Source organism: Fundulus heteroclitus, unplaced genomic scaffold, assembly GCF_011125445.2.
Source record: "Fundulus heteroclitus isolate FHET01 unplaced genomic scaffold, MU-UCD_Fhet_4.1 scaffold_125, whole genome shotgun sequence".
In the NCBI taxonomy this organism is placed as follows: domain Eukaryota; kingdom Metazoa; phylum Chordata; class Actinopteri; order Cyprinodontiformes; family Fundulidae; genus Fundulus; species Fundulus heteroclitus.
Genome location: NW_023396537.1, coordinates 540,479 through 554,692, shown reverse-complemented (window position 1 = coordinate 554,692; position 14,214 = coordinate 540,479). Strand labels below are relative to the sequence as shown.

Here is a 14,214-nt window from a genome sequence, read left to right as displayed (position 1 = left end):
AAGCACTTTAAGTTTTTGGGGTTATGGTTTGATGAGGGGATAACATGGAGTGTACATATACAGAAAATACAGGACAAATGTAGGAAGGTGTTAAATGTTATGAGATGTTTGGTGGGAAGTGATTGGGGGGCTGATAGAAAAGCATTGAAGGCCATTTACTGCGGATTAATTAGGTCAGTACTGGATTATGGTTGTGTGGTGTATGGATCTGCATCGAGTTCATCTTTAAAAAAGTTAGACAACATCCAGTTTCAGGCTTTGAGATTATGTACAGGGGCATTTAAAACAACTCCAACAGCAGCACTCCAGGTGGAAATGGGAGAAATGCCATTAGAGCTGAGAAGAACTCAGTTGTCTCTGAATTATTGGGCTAATTTAAAAGGTCATAGTGATAATCATCCAGCACAAAGCACTTTAAAGTCTTGTTGGGAAATGGAGAAAAGGGAGAGAAATAGCTTTGGATGGACAGTTAAACAAAAAGCAACAGAGTTAGAATTAGTTGATTTAATGTTCAGTCTGACAGTACCAATGCCAGCAGTTCCACCTTGGATAGTACCTGAAACAAAAGTAGATTTTAAATTATTAAAAAAGAAAAACAAAGATAGGGAGTTTATTTTGAATTCAGATACAATACAGAAATATATTAACAGTTATTATAGTTTCATTCAGATATACACAGATGCATCAAAAAGTTTAGTTAATAAGATAGGAGTATCAGTTATTGTTCCAGAGTTTAAAATTACAATAGGAAAGAGGATCAGTGATAACATATCAGTATATACAGGAGAAATGGTAGCAATTCTGTTGGCAGTACAATGGGTAGAGGAAATAAGACCACTGAGAGTAATAATTTGTTCAGATTCATCTTCATCATTAATCAGTTTACAGAGAAGTCATTCAGATAGTAGACCAGATATTTTAATAGAAATCCAGCAAACATTGTTCAGAATTCAAATGATGGGAATTACAGTTATATTTTTGTGGGTACCAGCACATATGGGAATAAAAGGAAATGAAATGGCAGATAAGGTTGCAAAGGAGGCTACAATTAGAGAAAACATAGATATCTCAATTAAAGTTAGTAAGATGGAAGTAAAGAGCATTATTAAACAGAAGATGAAGGAAAGGTGGCAAAAGCAATGGGAGGAAGAGAGGAAAGGACGGTGGCTGTACATGATTCAGAGGAGAGTGGGAGAAATGAGTTGTGCAGGGAGGAGCAGAAGGGAAGAAACAATCATATCAAGACTTAGATTTGGGCACACAGGATTAAATGGAACATTATTCAAAATAGGGAAGCATAACACTGGAAGATGTGAGTATTGTGGGGAACAAGAAACAGTTGAGCATATTATGATATACTGTAAGAAATATGAAGAAGAAAGAAGGGAAATGGTTAAAAATTTAAAAAGGAAAAGAATAAAATTTGATTTAATAGAAATGCTTAGAAGTAATTCAAGAGATGAGTGTTATGGGATTATGTTTCATTATCTTAGATTAAGTAATTTAATTGATAGGATTTAATTTTTAATTTTTTTTATTTATTTATTTTTTGGGGGTGTTTGTTTTGTTTTGGTAGTTTGGTTTAATTTATAAGTCATTCTGATCCACACTCCAAACCAGTTGGTGGCGGTAATGCACCGTTTCGTTGCGTGCCAACTGCCAGAAAAAAACACAAAGAAGAAGAAGAAGGTCTTGCAATGGCTTAGATAACATGCAAATTTAACCGAAACAGGTCCACGCCCTTAGTAATGGGCGGTCGCCAAAGACATTAAGCCAGCAGATTGAACCAAATCTGGTCCACTCCTCTGCAACGAGGAGTCGTGAGGGTTGTTATTGGCTTGGCTTAAACAAGCGATGTTTTGATCACCCATATGAGGGTGAGAATTGAGGTGATGATTGGCTGGAATTAATTCTATAGCTATATTGTAGGTTTTTGAGGGTTGGAACCTAAGGCCTCCTCCTCTGTTTAAGGTTGGTTTTTCTCTCTTAACGTAGATAGCTTCCTTCACACCCCTTTCAAACCATCTGTCCAAAATGTGAACATTTTGGTCCTCAAAAGAGTGTCCTTTGTCCTTAAGGTGTAGGTGGACAGCAGAATCTTGACCTGAGGAGATAGCTCTCCTGTGATGAGCCAACTCTCAAAAACTTACAATACAGCTATAGGCTTTTATTTTGCCGTGTCAGTGCTCCACGATTCATTTAGAATATAATCTACATCCATTTCTCTTGTATATTGCCTTCAGGTGGCTTTAGAAATTAACTTGATTGACTAGACGCCCTGTTTGGTTGCTGTTGTCTTGCTGTTACACATTACGATTATTTTAAAATCATTTCTACATGCTCTTTTTTTCTACTGCATATAAGAACGTCATTTTGAAAAAGAATGTCAAATATTTCAACTTTAATAGTTTAACCCCAGCCACTTTCACCAGAAGTCTGAAAAACTGCCTCAGGGGGTTGAGATGGTATGCAGCCCAGAAACATATAGAAAGAAATGCCGGTTATTTGTGTCACAATGTTCCAGGAGAAGCGCCTAACAGAACATTTCTGTGTCACAAAAGAACTGACTGAACACGGAAACCTTCATCCTGGTCATGTAACTTTCAGCTGAACGCAGTGTTCATACCGTACATTGTGTTCTGCTATGTACAGACACTTATGATCTGTGAGGTGCACAAACATTCATCTGTATTAACATTTTTGTGAACATTGGAATCAAAAAGCTGTTTTCTAATACAGTAAACATGTGCCTGTTTATGTTGTTCCAGTTTCTTCCATTGCTGTTCATACTTCTGTGGATGATGTTCTTAGTTCATTCTTTGTACATTTTCTGCTATTCCTGATAGATTCCTTCCAGGTGTTTTCCTTCAGGTCCTGTCATTGCTCTCCTCCCCTCAGCTCCCCTGTTTTCTTTGCTCTCAGCTGTTCCTCATCCCCCCTGATTACCTTCAGATGTAGACTCAGTTCTGTGCCATGTTCCTTGTTTCTCTGTTTGACAATCTTCCCATGCCAGGTCCAATTCCTGTACTTCTTGTATGATGTCCTTATATGACACTTTTATCTAAGTTTTCATTTTTACTTTTTTCATTGCCTTTATTATGCTCTGCGCTTGGGTTCAGGTCTAAATTTGTCTCCATTAGGTGGTCTACTTTTAAGACTAGGATTAAAAAAAACATTTAGTTCTCGGGGCTTAGGTTATCCTGATCTACATGTGGAGTTGTGCAGCTATAAAATATAGGCTGCTGTAGGACATACTGAACACATTTTTCCCTCTATATTCTCCTGCTACTTTCCAATATATAATTTCAATGGATTATAGAAGAAATAACAGGTCTAGATTATATTCCAAATGACATAAAATTAATCCAGTCAAACAGATAAAAATGCAGGTGGAAGCCTTATTACAACTAAAAACTGGATTTTGGTTGTAATAAAATACACTAAAATTCAGTTTAGTGTTAGTTCATCTGACCCTTGGAGGAAAAGAAAACAGAGAACGGAAATTTGATGAGAATAATAACTGCAGATATTGCCTTTAGATGGTTTAGAAATTTACTGGATTTACTTTCCCTGTTTGATTCTTGTCTTGCTGTGTCACATAATGATTGTTTTAAAGTTATTTCTACGTGTTATTGTTTTCTACTGCGCATAAGAACATAATTTAGGAACGGCAAATATGTCTTCTTTAATAGTTTAACTACACCCAATCTCTGGATTTCACCAGAAGTCTGCAGAACCGCCTCAAGGTGCAGAGCTGGTATGTAGCCCAGAAACAGAAAAAGAAAAGGTGGTTATTTGTGTCATGTTTGAGGAGAAGCACCTAAAGGAACATTCCCATGTCACAACTGAACTTTTGTGACATGGGAATGTTCCTTTAGGTGTATGAAAATTTAAATGAGCTGTGAAATTACAAAGATATCTGGTAATACAGTAAACAGGCAGAGATTGGAGGTGGCCAGTCAGCTAGAAGCGAGCAGGACAGACGTTTCTGAACTAAAACCAATAATTTAACTGGCAAATGAAATTATGACTTTGTTAAATAGTTTCCACAGAAATATTTCACTATATCATTGAAAAACAGAAACTTTGAAGGAGTTTTGTTTCTACATTTCTAAAGAGAAGCTAGTTTCTGCCTCTTTAACTCTTTCTGTAATCTGTGATAATCTTGTTATCTGAGGCAGAACATCAGCAGAAACTGCAGCTGGTCTTACCCTCTACAGGAGGATGAGGATGATGAAGGCTGTTCCAGGTGATCTCTGACGGGTCTGTCTCCTGGCCTCTCGGCTCGCTGGGTGCTGCTCTGTCTGATCGTCTCTGCTGCCGTCGCTGAATTTATCCTCAGCAGAGAGAGGAGTTGACAGTCGAAGACATTCCTGCAGGTGAACGCAGGTAAATATTAGTCTGACAGGTGATTTATTGTCTCTAGACGTATGTGACTGAACAAGTAACATTGAAAATAACACTGAGGGAATGTGAACAGGTTGTGCAAAAATGTGCTCTGATGAAACTCTGGGCCTGAGCTATGGCGGGTTCTTTAGAAGTCGGGATCTTTGAGAATAAAAGAAAATACCAGAGTTGATTATCATGTAGTGCAATGCTTTACTGTAATCAGGTTTCTATGGAGGTGGAGGAGACATAGAGCTGAGTCAGAGGCATCCAGGAAGAGTTACGTATGTATTTGGTTGTGCTTACTTATAAGAGCATGTGTGGGGGGCTGTAGAGAAGCTGATGTCCTGGGAAGTCATGGATGCAGAGAGTCCCCTGGTGCAGAAGAGGTTTGCTCTGACTGTAGACCAGAGGTAACTCTGGAGGAGGATGATCATGGAGGTGAGTATTTCAGGTCATTCCTTTAATTATTGGTCTAAAGTTAAGATCTTTATGGTAGAAGGTTTCTCATGTCAATCATCCATCATTGTGTGATAGATGACAGCTTCATCAGAGGCGTCTCTAGGTGGAGCATCAAAAGGCGGCATCAGCCTGTCATCTTTACTGCTGTCAGGGTTCTATCTAATCACACCCTATAAAGAACAAAGCCTGTCGCTGAAACATGTCGTGTATGTCTTACATTGAAACTGTGAGTCTAATTAAAAGAACTTCCGTAAATGGACACAGTGAACTTCACTGGAATATATCCTGGACTACCGGGGGATTTCCCAAGGCTGTGAAGTGCCCTTCCTTAGAAGGAACTTGTTATAAATTCAAGTTAATCACCTTTGATGTATTTGCTGTTGTTTTGTTCCCACAGTTACCACTGGCCTTATTATTTTGCATATTTTGTTCATAATTGTTAGAGTTAACAATGATATGTGTGTGACAGACATGTGTATCTGACAGTTATGAAAATGTGAAACAAATTGTCTAATATTCCATCAAAACCGACAGAACATTAACCAAATAATAATTTCATATTTTATGAGACAGGTGACAGCCCTACACCTTACAACACAAACATCCCATTGGAGACTGATTGTGTTCTGTGTTCAGCAAGTTTTGATTAGTTCCACCTGTTTTTCTTTAATTAGTTTGTACTCTGTTTACCTGCTCACTTCCCTATTTATACCTACTTTACTCCTTTGTTGGTTACCAGATCATTTACGAGCCAATGCTGAGTTTTGTTCCAGCGTTATATTCTCTTATTGATCTGTCGACCGTAGATCGGCCAGACAGAGCTCTTTCCCTCCAGTAAATCCGTGTCCAATCATCTTCAATCTGCTCCTGATTCGGTTCTGTTGACTGAGGTCTACCCCGCATCTGCCACAATTTCGTTTCGCCTATAAGCGTGGTGAAGGCAGTCTCAAGCCCCACCCCTGCCGATCCCATCACTGCTCCACCCTCTGAATCATCAGAGGATTTCTTCTTGAGGAGAGAGGAGGAGTTAAGATCCTTCGCCTCCACTATTAAACGGTTGAGGGAGATAGTTGTCAAAGAGGCAAAATTAAAGGGGTTGGATTAAAAATAAGTTGTTGCTCTCAGGACACTGTACCATCATCATTCTTCACCCACTTCAGCAAAAACAGTCGACTTAAGGTCTGATCCCGATATTGAGGATCCGGTAGCCGCCGCTCCTGCCGCCGTGGATGCTTCGCAGGCCGCCGTGAGTTCTGCGCAGGCCGGCGCTCCTGCCGCCATGGGTGCTGCGCAGGCTGCTATTCAGGCGAGACGACAAGCATGGGGGGCCTCGTCGAGATAACAAGCGTGGAGGGTACGACAAGTACCAAGGGCCCCATGGAGACTTTGAGGTCCCCGAGCTTTTTCTGAAGGTCTGTCCCCCACACTTTCGGCTAGACAGCCAACTTACCAAGTGGTAAGCCAGGAGTCAGGTGCCCCTTGAGGCCAGTAGTCTGGTGCCTCCTGAGGCTATCCAGGGTAGCTACTGACTTAGCAGTAGGGTGGGCCTTTATCGACGTCTGCCAGGGGCCCTGCACCATTGACTCTGCCCATCAGGAGCCCTGCACCTACTCCACCCATCAGGCGCCCTGCACTGTCGCCGGCCGCAAAGGGTCCTGGACCGTCGTCGGCCAGCACCAAGAGCCCTGGTCCGTCGTCGGCCGCCGGACAACCTGACACACCGGGGCCATCCTCTGGGATGCCTGCGGGACAACCTGACACGCCAGGGCTGTCCTCTGGGAGGCCCGTCGGACAACCTGACACTTTGTGGCTGTCCTCCGGGACCCCAGCTGGACATGCCGGGGCCCTCCTCCAGGACACAGTCCAACACTGCCGTTAGGCACATTCTTTCGGCTGCCAAGGACCCCGCCGTGACGTGGTGTCCTTAGAGCGCTGCCTTTACCTCTGTGGAAAGATAGGAGCCACATTTGGGGAGGGAGAGGGGAAAAGGCATATTTTACACTTTACCCTTGACAGGGAACAGCTTGAGATATCAAAAAAAAAACTCAGCACAAGAAAAGCACATATCACAAGACAAGATTTCAGCAGAGGGTTACATTGGAGGCTTAGGTGTCACATGTGAGTCTATGTAGTATTGAGCATCAGTTGTGTGTGTGTGAGTGAGTGTGTGCAATTTCTCCATGAACACTGTCCAGAGGCCATTTTCCTTGATATGATGGAAAGTTTATCAACCGGTCCAATTGACAGGTGTCGGAATAGGAGAGGGGGGTTGGCAGTTCTGAGCCCTTCCGCCATAACATCCAGGGGAGTTTTGATAAGGGGGAAATCCAAAATACACTTTTGTTTTTGAGAGCAAGCTGTTCAAATTTTCCCATCAGCCTTGAAGTCTTTTTTGCTGGGTTCCACGTGACGAATCCAATATTCCTAATTTGTTGGGCTTTTCCGCCATATAGCGAGCGTGCACATCCAAGATTTTATCCCATCTCACCTTTGAGTTCAACCACCGCAGCCAGCTTGCGTTCCATTGGATCCAGCTTGCCGCTCTGCTCATTCAGTTTACGGTTCTGCTCGTTCACAGCCTTTGTGAGGGCATCAAATGCAGCAAGCAGCCTGACCATGGTCATAATTGCCACCGACATCCTCTGTAATTGTAGATACATCAGGTATCCTCCGAATCCAAAGAGAAGAAATCCGAGTATGGTGAATTCAAACATGTATATGTTTTCAACGTCCTCGACTCACAAAATAAAAAAACACACCATGCTCCGCATATCCATCTGGAAACCTTCCGTTGAAGTAATTTTGGGAAGGGCCGAAAATACTGGTTAGCTCATTGGCCTATGTTGGTGATAGACGGGCCAAATAAACCAATCAGATCAACGAAGCATATGACAACAGCGACAACGAAAACACAACCACAAGCTCTTGCCGAAACCAGTCGGGAGAAGAGCAAAAACATCTTTTCCTCTGAGAAAAGCCTCCAGAGCAGTGTTTTGCTCTTCTTTCAGTGAAGAAATACTCTGTAATGCCGATAAAACTTGCTCGATAGCCACGCTAACACTAGTTTCATCGGCTGAAGCCGCCATGTTCTTTAGACTGAACTGTCGCGCTTCTTGTTGCGTCACACCTCAACCCGCCTCAAAGCCAACGCTGATTGGACGTTCGTTTGGTGAACGGCTCCAAATTTTCTTTAACGGAAAGTAGCCAGACTGATCTGCGAGTGAAACCTTGAAAGCTCGCTAGATCAGGATGGTCTCACGAGGCTACATTCATTGTGCATAGCAGTCATTAAACAACATGGACTACTTCACCAGCCACGTTACATTCACAGTGTCTTTATCTCGCCACTGATGCCTGGTCTGTTCAGCCATTGCACACACCTGCTTAGCTACCCCCAGTTCCTCATTTCTACTTATCTGAGCCACCTGCACTTGTCACTATATAACCAGCCTTCAGGCCAGTCATCAGTACCAGATTATTTCAAGCCATCCAGTGAGACTTATTCCAGCGTTCTGTTAGTTCTGACTTTGTGACGGTGCGGTGGGAGACGGTAGGAGTTAGTAATGGGATTAGCCACTCTAACTCAAAACAGCAGGATGCACTATTAAAGTTTTCCACACCTCTTCTTTATTGTCACTCGTAATCTCTACGTACACGGGAGAGACTAGTTCTTACTCTGTCCCTCTTACAAAACAAAGAGAGGGGGAATAGGCGCCCCCTTATGGTGATACCTATTCATAACAAGGAACTAAGCAGTATAATAACTGTTACATATGCCCCCCAGGTAAACAAAGGCTGTCCTCAGCCGCACACGACTATAGACACCCGTACAGAATTTAACCAAGCAACACATAGCCGTAAAACTGCAGTTACACAGGGGGCAGGTATAAATTGATACCGGTATACATATCCGTGTATAACCATAACACAAAGTCAGCTCAGGTTCCAAAAATCAAACGTAAAATCAGTGTGGAATTCTTCTTTGTTTTATGAACATAACCCTTCTAAAGAACAATTAAGGGACAAACAAAATTCTTCCTAAGTGACTACGGTTGACAACAAAACCAACATCAACCCATGGTATCAGAATTTCTTTTCTTACAGCAAAAATTCCAACATAACACATCTAACCGAAAATCACGGGCATGCCTTAACCTGAACAAATATAACCTTACATCCTGTCAAGCCTGTCAGTATGGTAGATATTTGTCCATTTATGATCTGACCAACCAGTCGTGATCCTGGGATGACGTCGGGCTCTCAGATTGTAATGTCCATCCCATCCTGAAGCTTGGCCAGACTCAGTCTCCTCACCGTGGGTCTCACCGACCCCTTGAGGCTCCTGTGAGTAGCGAATATCATTCGGCACATCACATAACACGTCACCTGGAGGGAGGTCAAGGCTGGCGTCAGTCTGAGGGGAACCGTCCTCAAGTTCATCGTCCATGTGATCCACCTGTGCATCTGCACTGGCAGTCTTTTTGCAGCTGGCAGAGTCCCAAGTATGGAAAGGTTGCATGTTCACAACATGGAAAACTCCAGCATCGGCTCCAGTTTCAACATCGATCAGTCTGTAGTTCACGTCACTGAGTTTCTGACTGACACGGAAGGGGCCTTTGAACAGCGGTGCCAGTTTAGCTGTAAAATTAGCCAAAGCATCCGATCTTGGGTGAGACTTCACTCGAACAAGATCACCAATCCCAAAAGCAGAATGGCGACGTCTCAAGTCGTAGTAGTGTTTCTGTCTTTTGTGGCTGAGATCTAGCGCAGCCCTGGCGTGGTGATGAGCATCCCTGAGGGTGGCTCTCAGAGTCTCTGGATATTGCACATCTGGATCATCCAGTCCATCAGCGCTTGGTTGAATGATTAGGTCGAGAGGCGTGTCCAGCTCACGACCATACAACATCATGGATGGGCTAAGACCCGTGCTGTCATGCGGGGCTGTGCGAAGTGCAAAACAGATTTGTGGGAGAAACCTGTCCCAAGCGGTGTGTTTGTCATTCACATAGGCACGGATAGCTGTTTTAAGTGTCCTGTTCACACGCTCTGTCGCATTTGTTTGCGGGTGATAGGCTGTAGTAAGCCTGTGTGCTGAGCCTAGAGCTGACACAGTGTGCTCAAACAGCTCACTAACAAAAGGAGAGCCTCTGTCCGAAATGAGATAGGTGGGGCTACCATGCCTAGCAAATATTTCACTCAAGAACTTGCTAGCTGCAACCCGAGCGGTGGCCTCTCTAACTGCACACACCTCAATCCACTTAGAAAAATAGTCCACAAACACCAGCAAATAAGCATTTCCTGACTGAGTACGTGGCAAGGGACCCACAAAGTCCACTCCTGTGTATTCCCAGGGTTTCTTGGGCACAATAGGGACCATGAGACCAGCTTGCTTTTGTTGACTTGGTTTTGTGAGTTGGCATACCGAGCAAGAAGTGACATAGCGTTTGACATCACCTGCCATGCCAGGCCAAAAGAACCTGTGTCGTAGTCTCATTAATGTTTTGGAAACACCGAGGTGGCCAGCAGTGGGGTGGTCATGGAAATAGCTCAGCAGGGTGCCACGAAGAGATGTTGGGGCAAAAAGTTTAAGTTCTTTTAATGGATGTAAACTGCATACAGGCTTTCGGTCCCTGTAATACAGCAAACTGTCATAGACAGTATATTGTTCTTGGCATTCCCTGTCCATTTGAACCGATGAGTCTGATTCAATGTCCCTGAGGAGTGGACCCGTCACAGGGTCGTCCATTTGCAGCTGCCTCACGTGCGAACGATCCGACAATAACACTGGGGGCAAGGAACGGAGGTCTAAACTGCCTATAACAGCATGTTCTGGCAGGATATCAGTGGGCATGTCACTTTGATTTGGCAGGGGATTCCTGGAAAGAGCATCAGGAACTGCATTGTGTTGTCCTGGCTTGTGGACGATTGAAAAGTCAAAGTCTTGCAGTCTCAAAGACCATCTAGCCAGCCGGCCAGAGGGGTTTGGGCGAGACATAAGCCACCTAAGGCTGTTGTGGTCTGTGAAAACAGTCACGTGAAGGCCCTCAACATATGGCCTGAAGTGTTCCAGAGCCCAAATGACGGCCAAACATTCTTTTTCAGGGGTTGAGTATGGTTTTTCAGCCTTGTGTAGAGAACGACTCGCATACGAGACCACAATATCACGGCCTTCTTCATCCTTTTGCATCAAAGCAGCGCCCAGTCCTAGATCACAGGCATCAACATGAACATAGAAGGGCCTAGCAAAGTCCGGGAATCTTAACACAGGGGCTGATGTGATTCGGTCTTTCAAAACATTCATGGCTTGCTGACATTTGTCATCCCAATGAAAAACAGTGTCTTTCTGTGTGAGCTTATGGAGTGGGTCAGCATGCCGGGCATAATCCTTGACAAAGCGCCGATAATAACCAGTCAGTCCCAGGAACTGTCTGACCTGTTTCACTGTGGATGGTGGCTGGAAATCAATGACAGCTTTGATTTTATCATGGTCAGGTTTTATGCCTGCAGGTGTGATGCGATAACCCAAAAATGTAAACTCACTCAGACAGAACTGACACTTTTTCAGTTTTAAAGTGAGGCCAGCTGCTTCCAGTCTGTTCAGGACCTCCTCCAGATCTTTCAAGTGCTGCTCGAATGAGGGAGATGCCACCACGATGTCATCAAGGTACACCGCACATGTTTTGTAGATCAGGCCTGCTAACACAGAATTCATGAGCCTTTGAAAAGTCGCCGGCGCATTGCATAAGCCGAACGGCAGCACACGGAACTGGTAGAGGCCACAGTGAGACACAAAAGCCGTTTTTGGTCGGGACTCCTCCGAAACAGCGACTTGCCAATACCCTCGAGCCAAATCCAGGGTTGAAATGTACTTTCCTCTAGCCAGAAAGTCGAGGGATTCGTCAATTCGTGGTAATGGATAAGAGTCCTTTTGTGTGACTTGGTTTAAACCTCTATAGTCCACACAGAATCTTGGATCAGAACCAGGTCTATTCACAATAACCACTGGAGCAGCCCACGGACTGGTAGAGGGTTCGATTATGTTGTCCTCCAGCATTTGTCGCACTTGATCCTCAATCAGCCGCTTTTTGGTTGGAGATGAGCGATAGGGAGGAAGATTTATGGGCTTCTCGGTTCCGGTATTTATCACATGTTCTGCCATTGAAGTGTGTCCAAGGTGTCCATCAAAAGTGGAGCTGTGGCGGGAAAGAAGATCATATAGGTCTGACTTTTGCTTTTCCGCTAGGCTCGCCTCAGCCACTTTCGACTCCATGGTGTCAGACAAAATGTTCAGAGACATAACAGTCTGTTCAACAGGAAACAGTTCAAGGTTGTGTTCCTCATTTTCATCCAAGGCAGGACAGAGACTGTCATCAATAAAAACTGTTCTTGTCGGTATGTGCATGGTTATTGAGGCTCTCATCATAAAATCCATCCCTAATATGAAAGGGGAAGACAGGTTATGGATGATGGCAAAGCGTTGATAAAAACGCTTGTTCATAAAGCCGATACGCAACCAAGCCACACCCTCTGGAAGGCAAGGAGCGTTGTCCGCTAGGCTCACTGGCGGCCCCTGCCACTGACGCACTTTCTGTGGACAAACCCCATTGACATTAATGAGATCTGCACGTACAGCTGAAAGTGAAGCGCCTGTGTCCAGAGTCGCCTCGGTGCAGGTTCCATTAAAGTTCAGCTTAGTTTTAAATGGAGTGTTCCAGGCAGCATCAGACTCATTGTCCTCCACATGACCAAGGAAGTGGAATGTATTTTCAGAAAGGTGAGGCTCAGTTAACGTCTGGAGGGAGGATTGCCTCGACGAAATATCCTCCCCCCCTTGAAGTTTCCCAACGGCCTTTGGGGTGCTGCATCTACAGGTGGGCTGGAGTTTCCATCGTTTGTTTCAGCTCCAGTTGTGTCAAAGGACGTAGTGGGAGTGATCTCATTGTGGAACCGAGTCGACATGTGTTGTTGACTATGGTCCTGATTACAGGCAGGACACGTTTTCGATGTATATCCCGGGCTTGAGCACTTATAACAGCGTGGCTCAGCTCTCTGCTGCTTCCAATGTCTTTTTTGAAGATTCTGGTGGCCATCAGGTCCTAGTACAGCATGCAGTTCATGAGCCCTGAGCAGCAACTCCATCACAGAAGATACAGGCGAGCCATACAAAGCCACCCTGTATTTTTCAAGGGAATGTTTACATATTAATTGAATACGCTCTTTTTCAGGTGGTGGGCTACTTAGCTTATTAAACTCACTCAACATGTGAGCTACAAATGTCGGTAGTGGTTCATCATCTGACTGGACACGGTCAAGTATGCCTCTGAGAATTCTTTCCTGGTTGTCAGTGGGCAGAAAGACTGTTCGGAAAAGTTGGCAGAAGTGCACCCATGAGCCAATGTGTGAACGAAGGGCTTTAAACCACTTACTAGGCTCTTTCGTGAGAAAATGGGGCAACTCATTCAGAATCTGGACATCAGTTAAATTCAGAGTGGACTTGTATGCTGACACAGCCTGTAACCAGTCCTCTGCCTGCACTTCACCATCCCCAGCGAATACTGGTGGTTCCAGCTTGGCGTGATGCAGTGCAGCAGCAATCACTCTTGTGGTGTTGGTTATCTCAGCTGAGTGAGTCTGTAGGAAAGAGCTATGCAGGTCCCTCTGAGTTTCAGGATAAGGGCATGTGTCATTGGAATGCGTCACACTGATGTTCACAGGAGGTACGTATGGTGTTGAGGTGGCCACAGGAGCTGCTGGAGACTGTTGTGCAGAAGGTCCACCGGAGTCACAGGAATTAACCTTATCCAGATGATTCAGCATTTTCTGTTGCAGGGACAACGTGTTTTGAAGGACATCCCTCAGCTGTTTGACATCATTTTTTAATTCTTGTACCTGCTGACAGAGGTCTGGAGCTCTCTGCTGCGGCGGTGTAAATTGAAGAGAGTCAATATCCATGTCAGAGTCAAAAACAGAAAAATTTGGGTCAAATGCCATTTTTGTTTCTTTAACCTTTATGGTAGAGTCCAAAAAATGATGTAATATTCACATCAAAAACACTCGGACCGTGAACGAAATTGTTTGTGTTCTTTAATGTTCAGACCGTTTTACTTTTATTTCTATGTCAGCACTGGCAGTAGGGCTCATAGGCCAGAAAATGTCGAAATATAAAATATGATATCTTCGTAAACAGAGAAACAAACGAGCCCACAAGGATGTCTTGCTCCCGCTGCCACCGCTGCGCAGCACGGTCTGTCCGTATCCAACCGCTGGTCAACGAGTCAAAATCCACAAAATAGTCCGTATGACTGAACTCCACTGAACAATAATCCACAAGACTCACCCAGTCCTCAGCAGTTGTGCGTTGGTCTT

The 14,214-nt window shown here is 44.2% G+C and overlaps 1 protein-coding gene across 1 annotated transcript in view; it reads right to left on the bottom strand.

Moving 5' to 3' along the window:
* Positions 1-14,214, bottom strand: part of LOC110367112 — a 97,246-nt gene that overhangs the window by 58,435 nt on the left and 24,597 nt on the right. Inside the window, exon 4 of the mRNA XM_036128923.1 lies at positions 4,212-4,373. Within this exon, the coding sequence (XP_035984816.1) occupies positions 4,212-4,373 (162 nt within the window). The remainder of the gene's footprint in view (positions 1-4,211; positions 4,374-14,214) is intronic.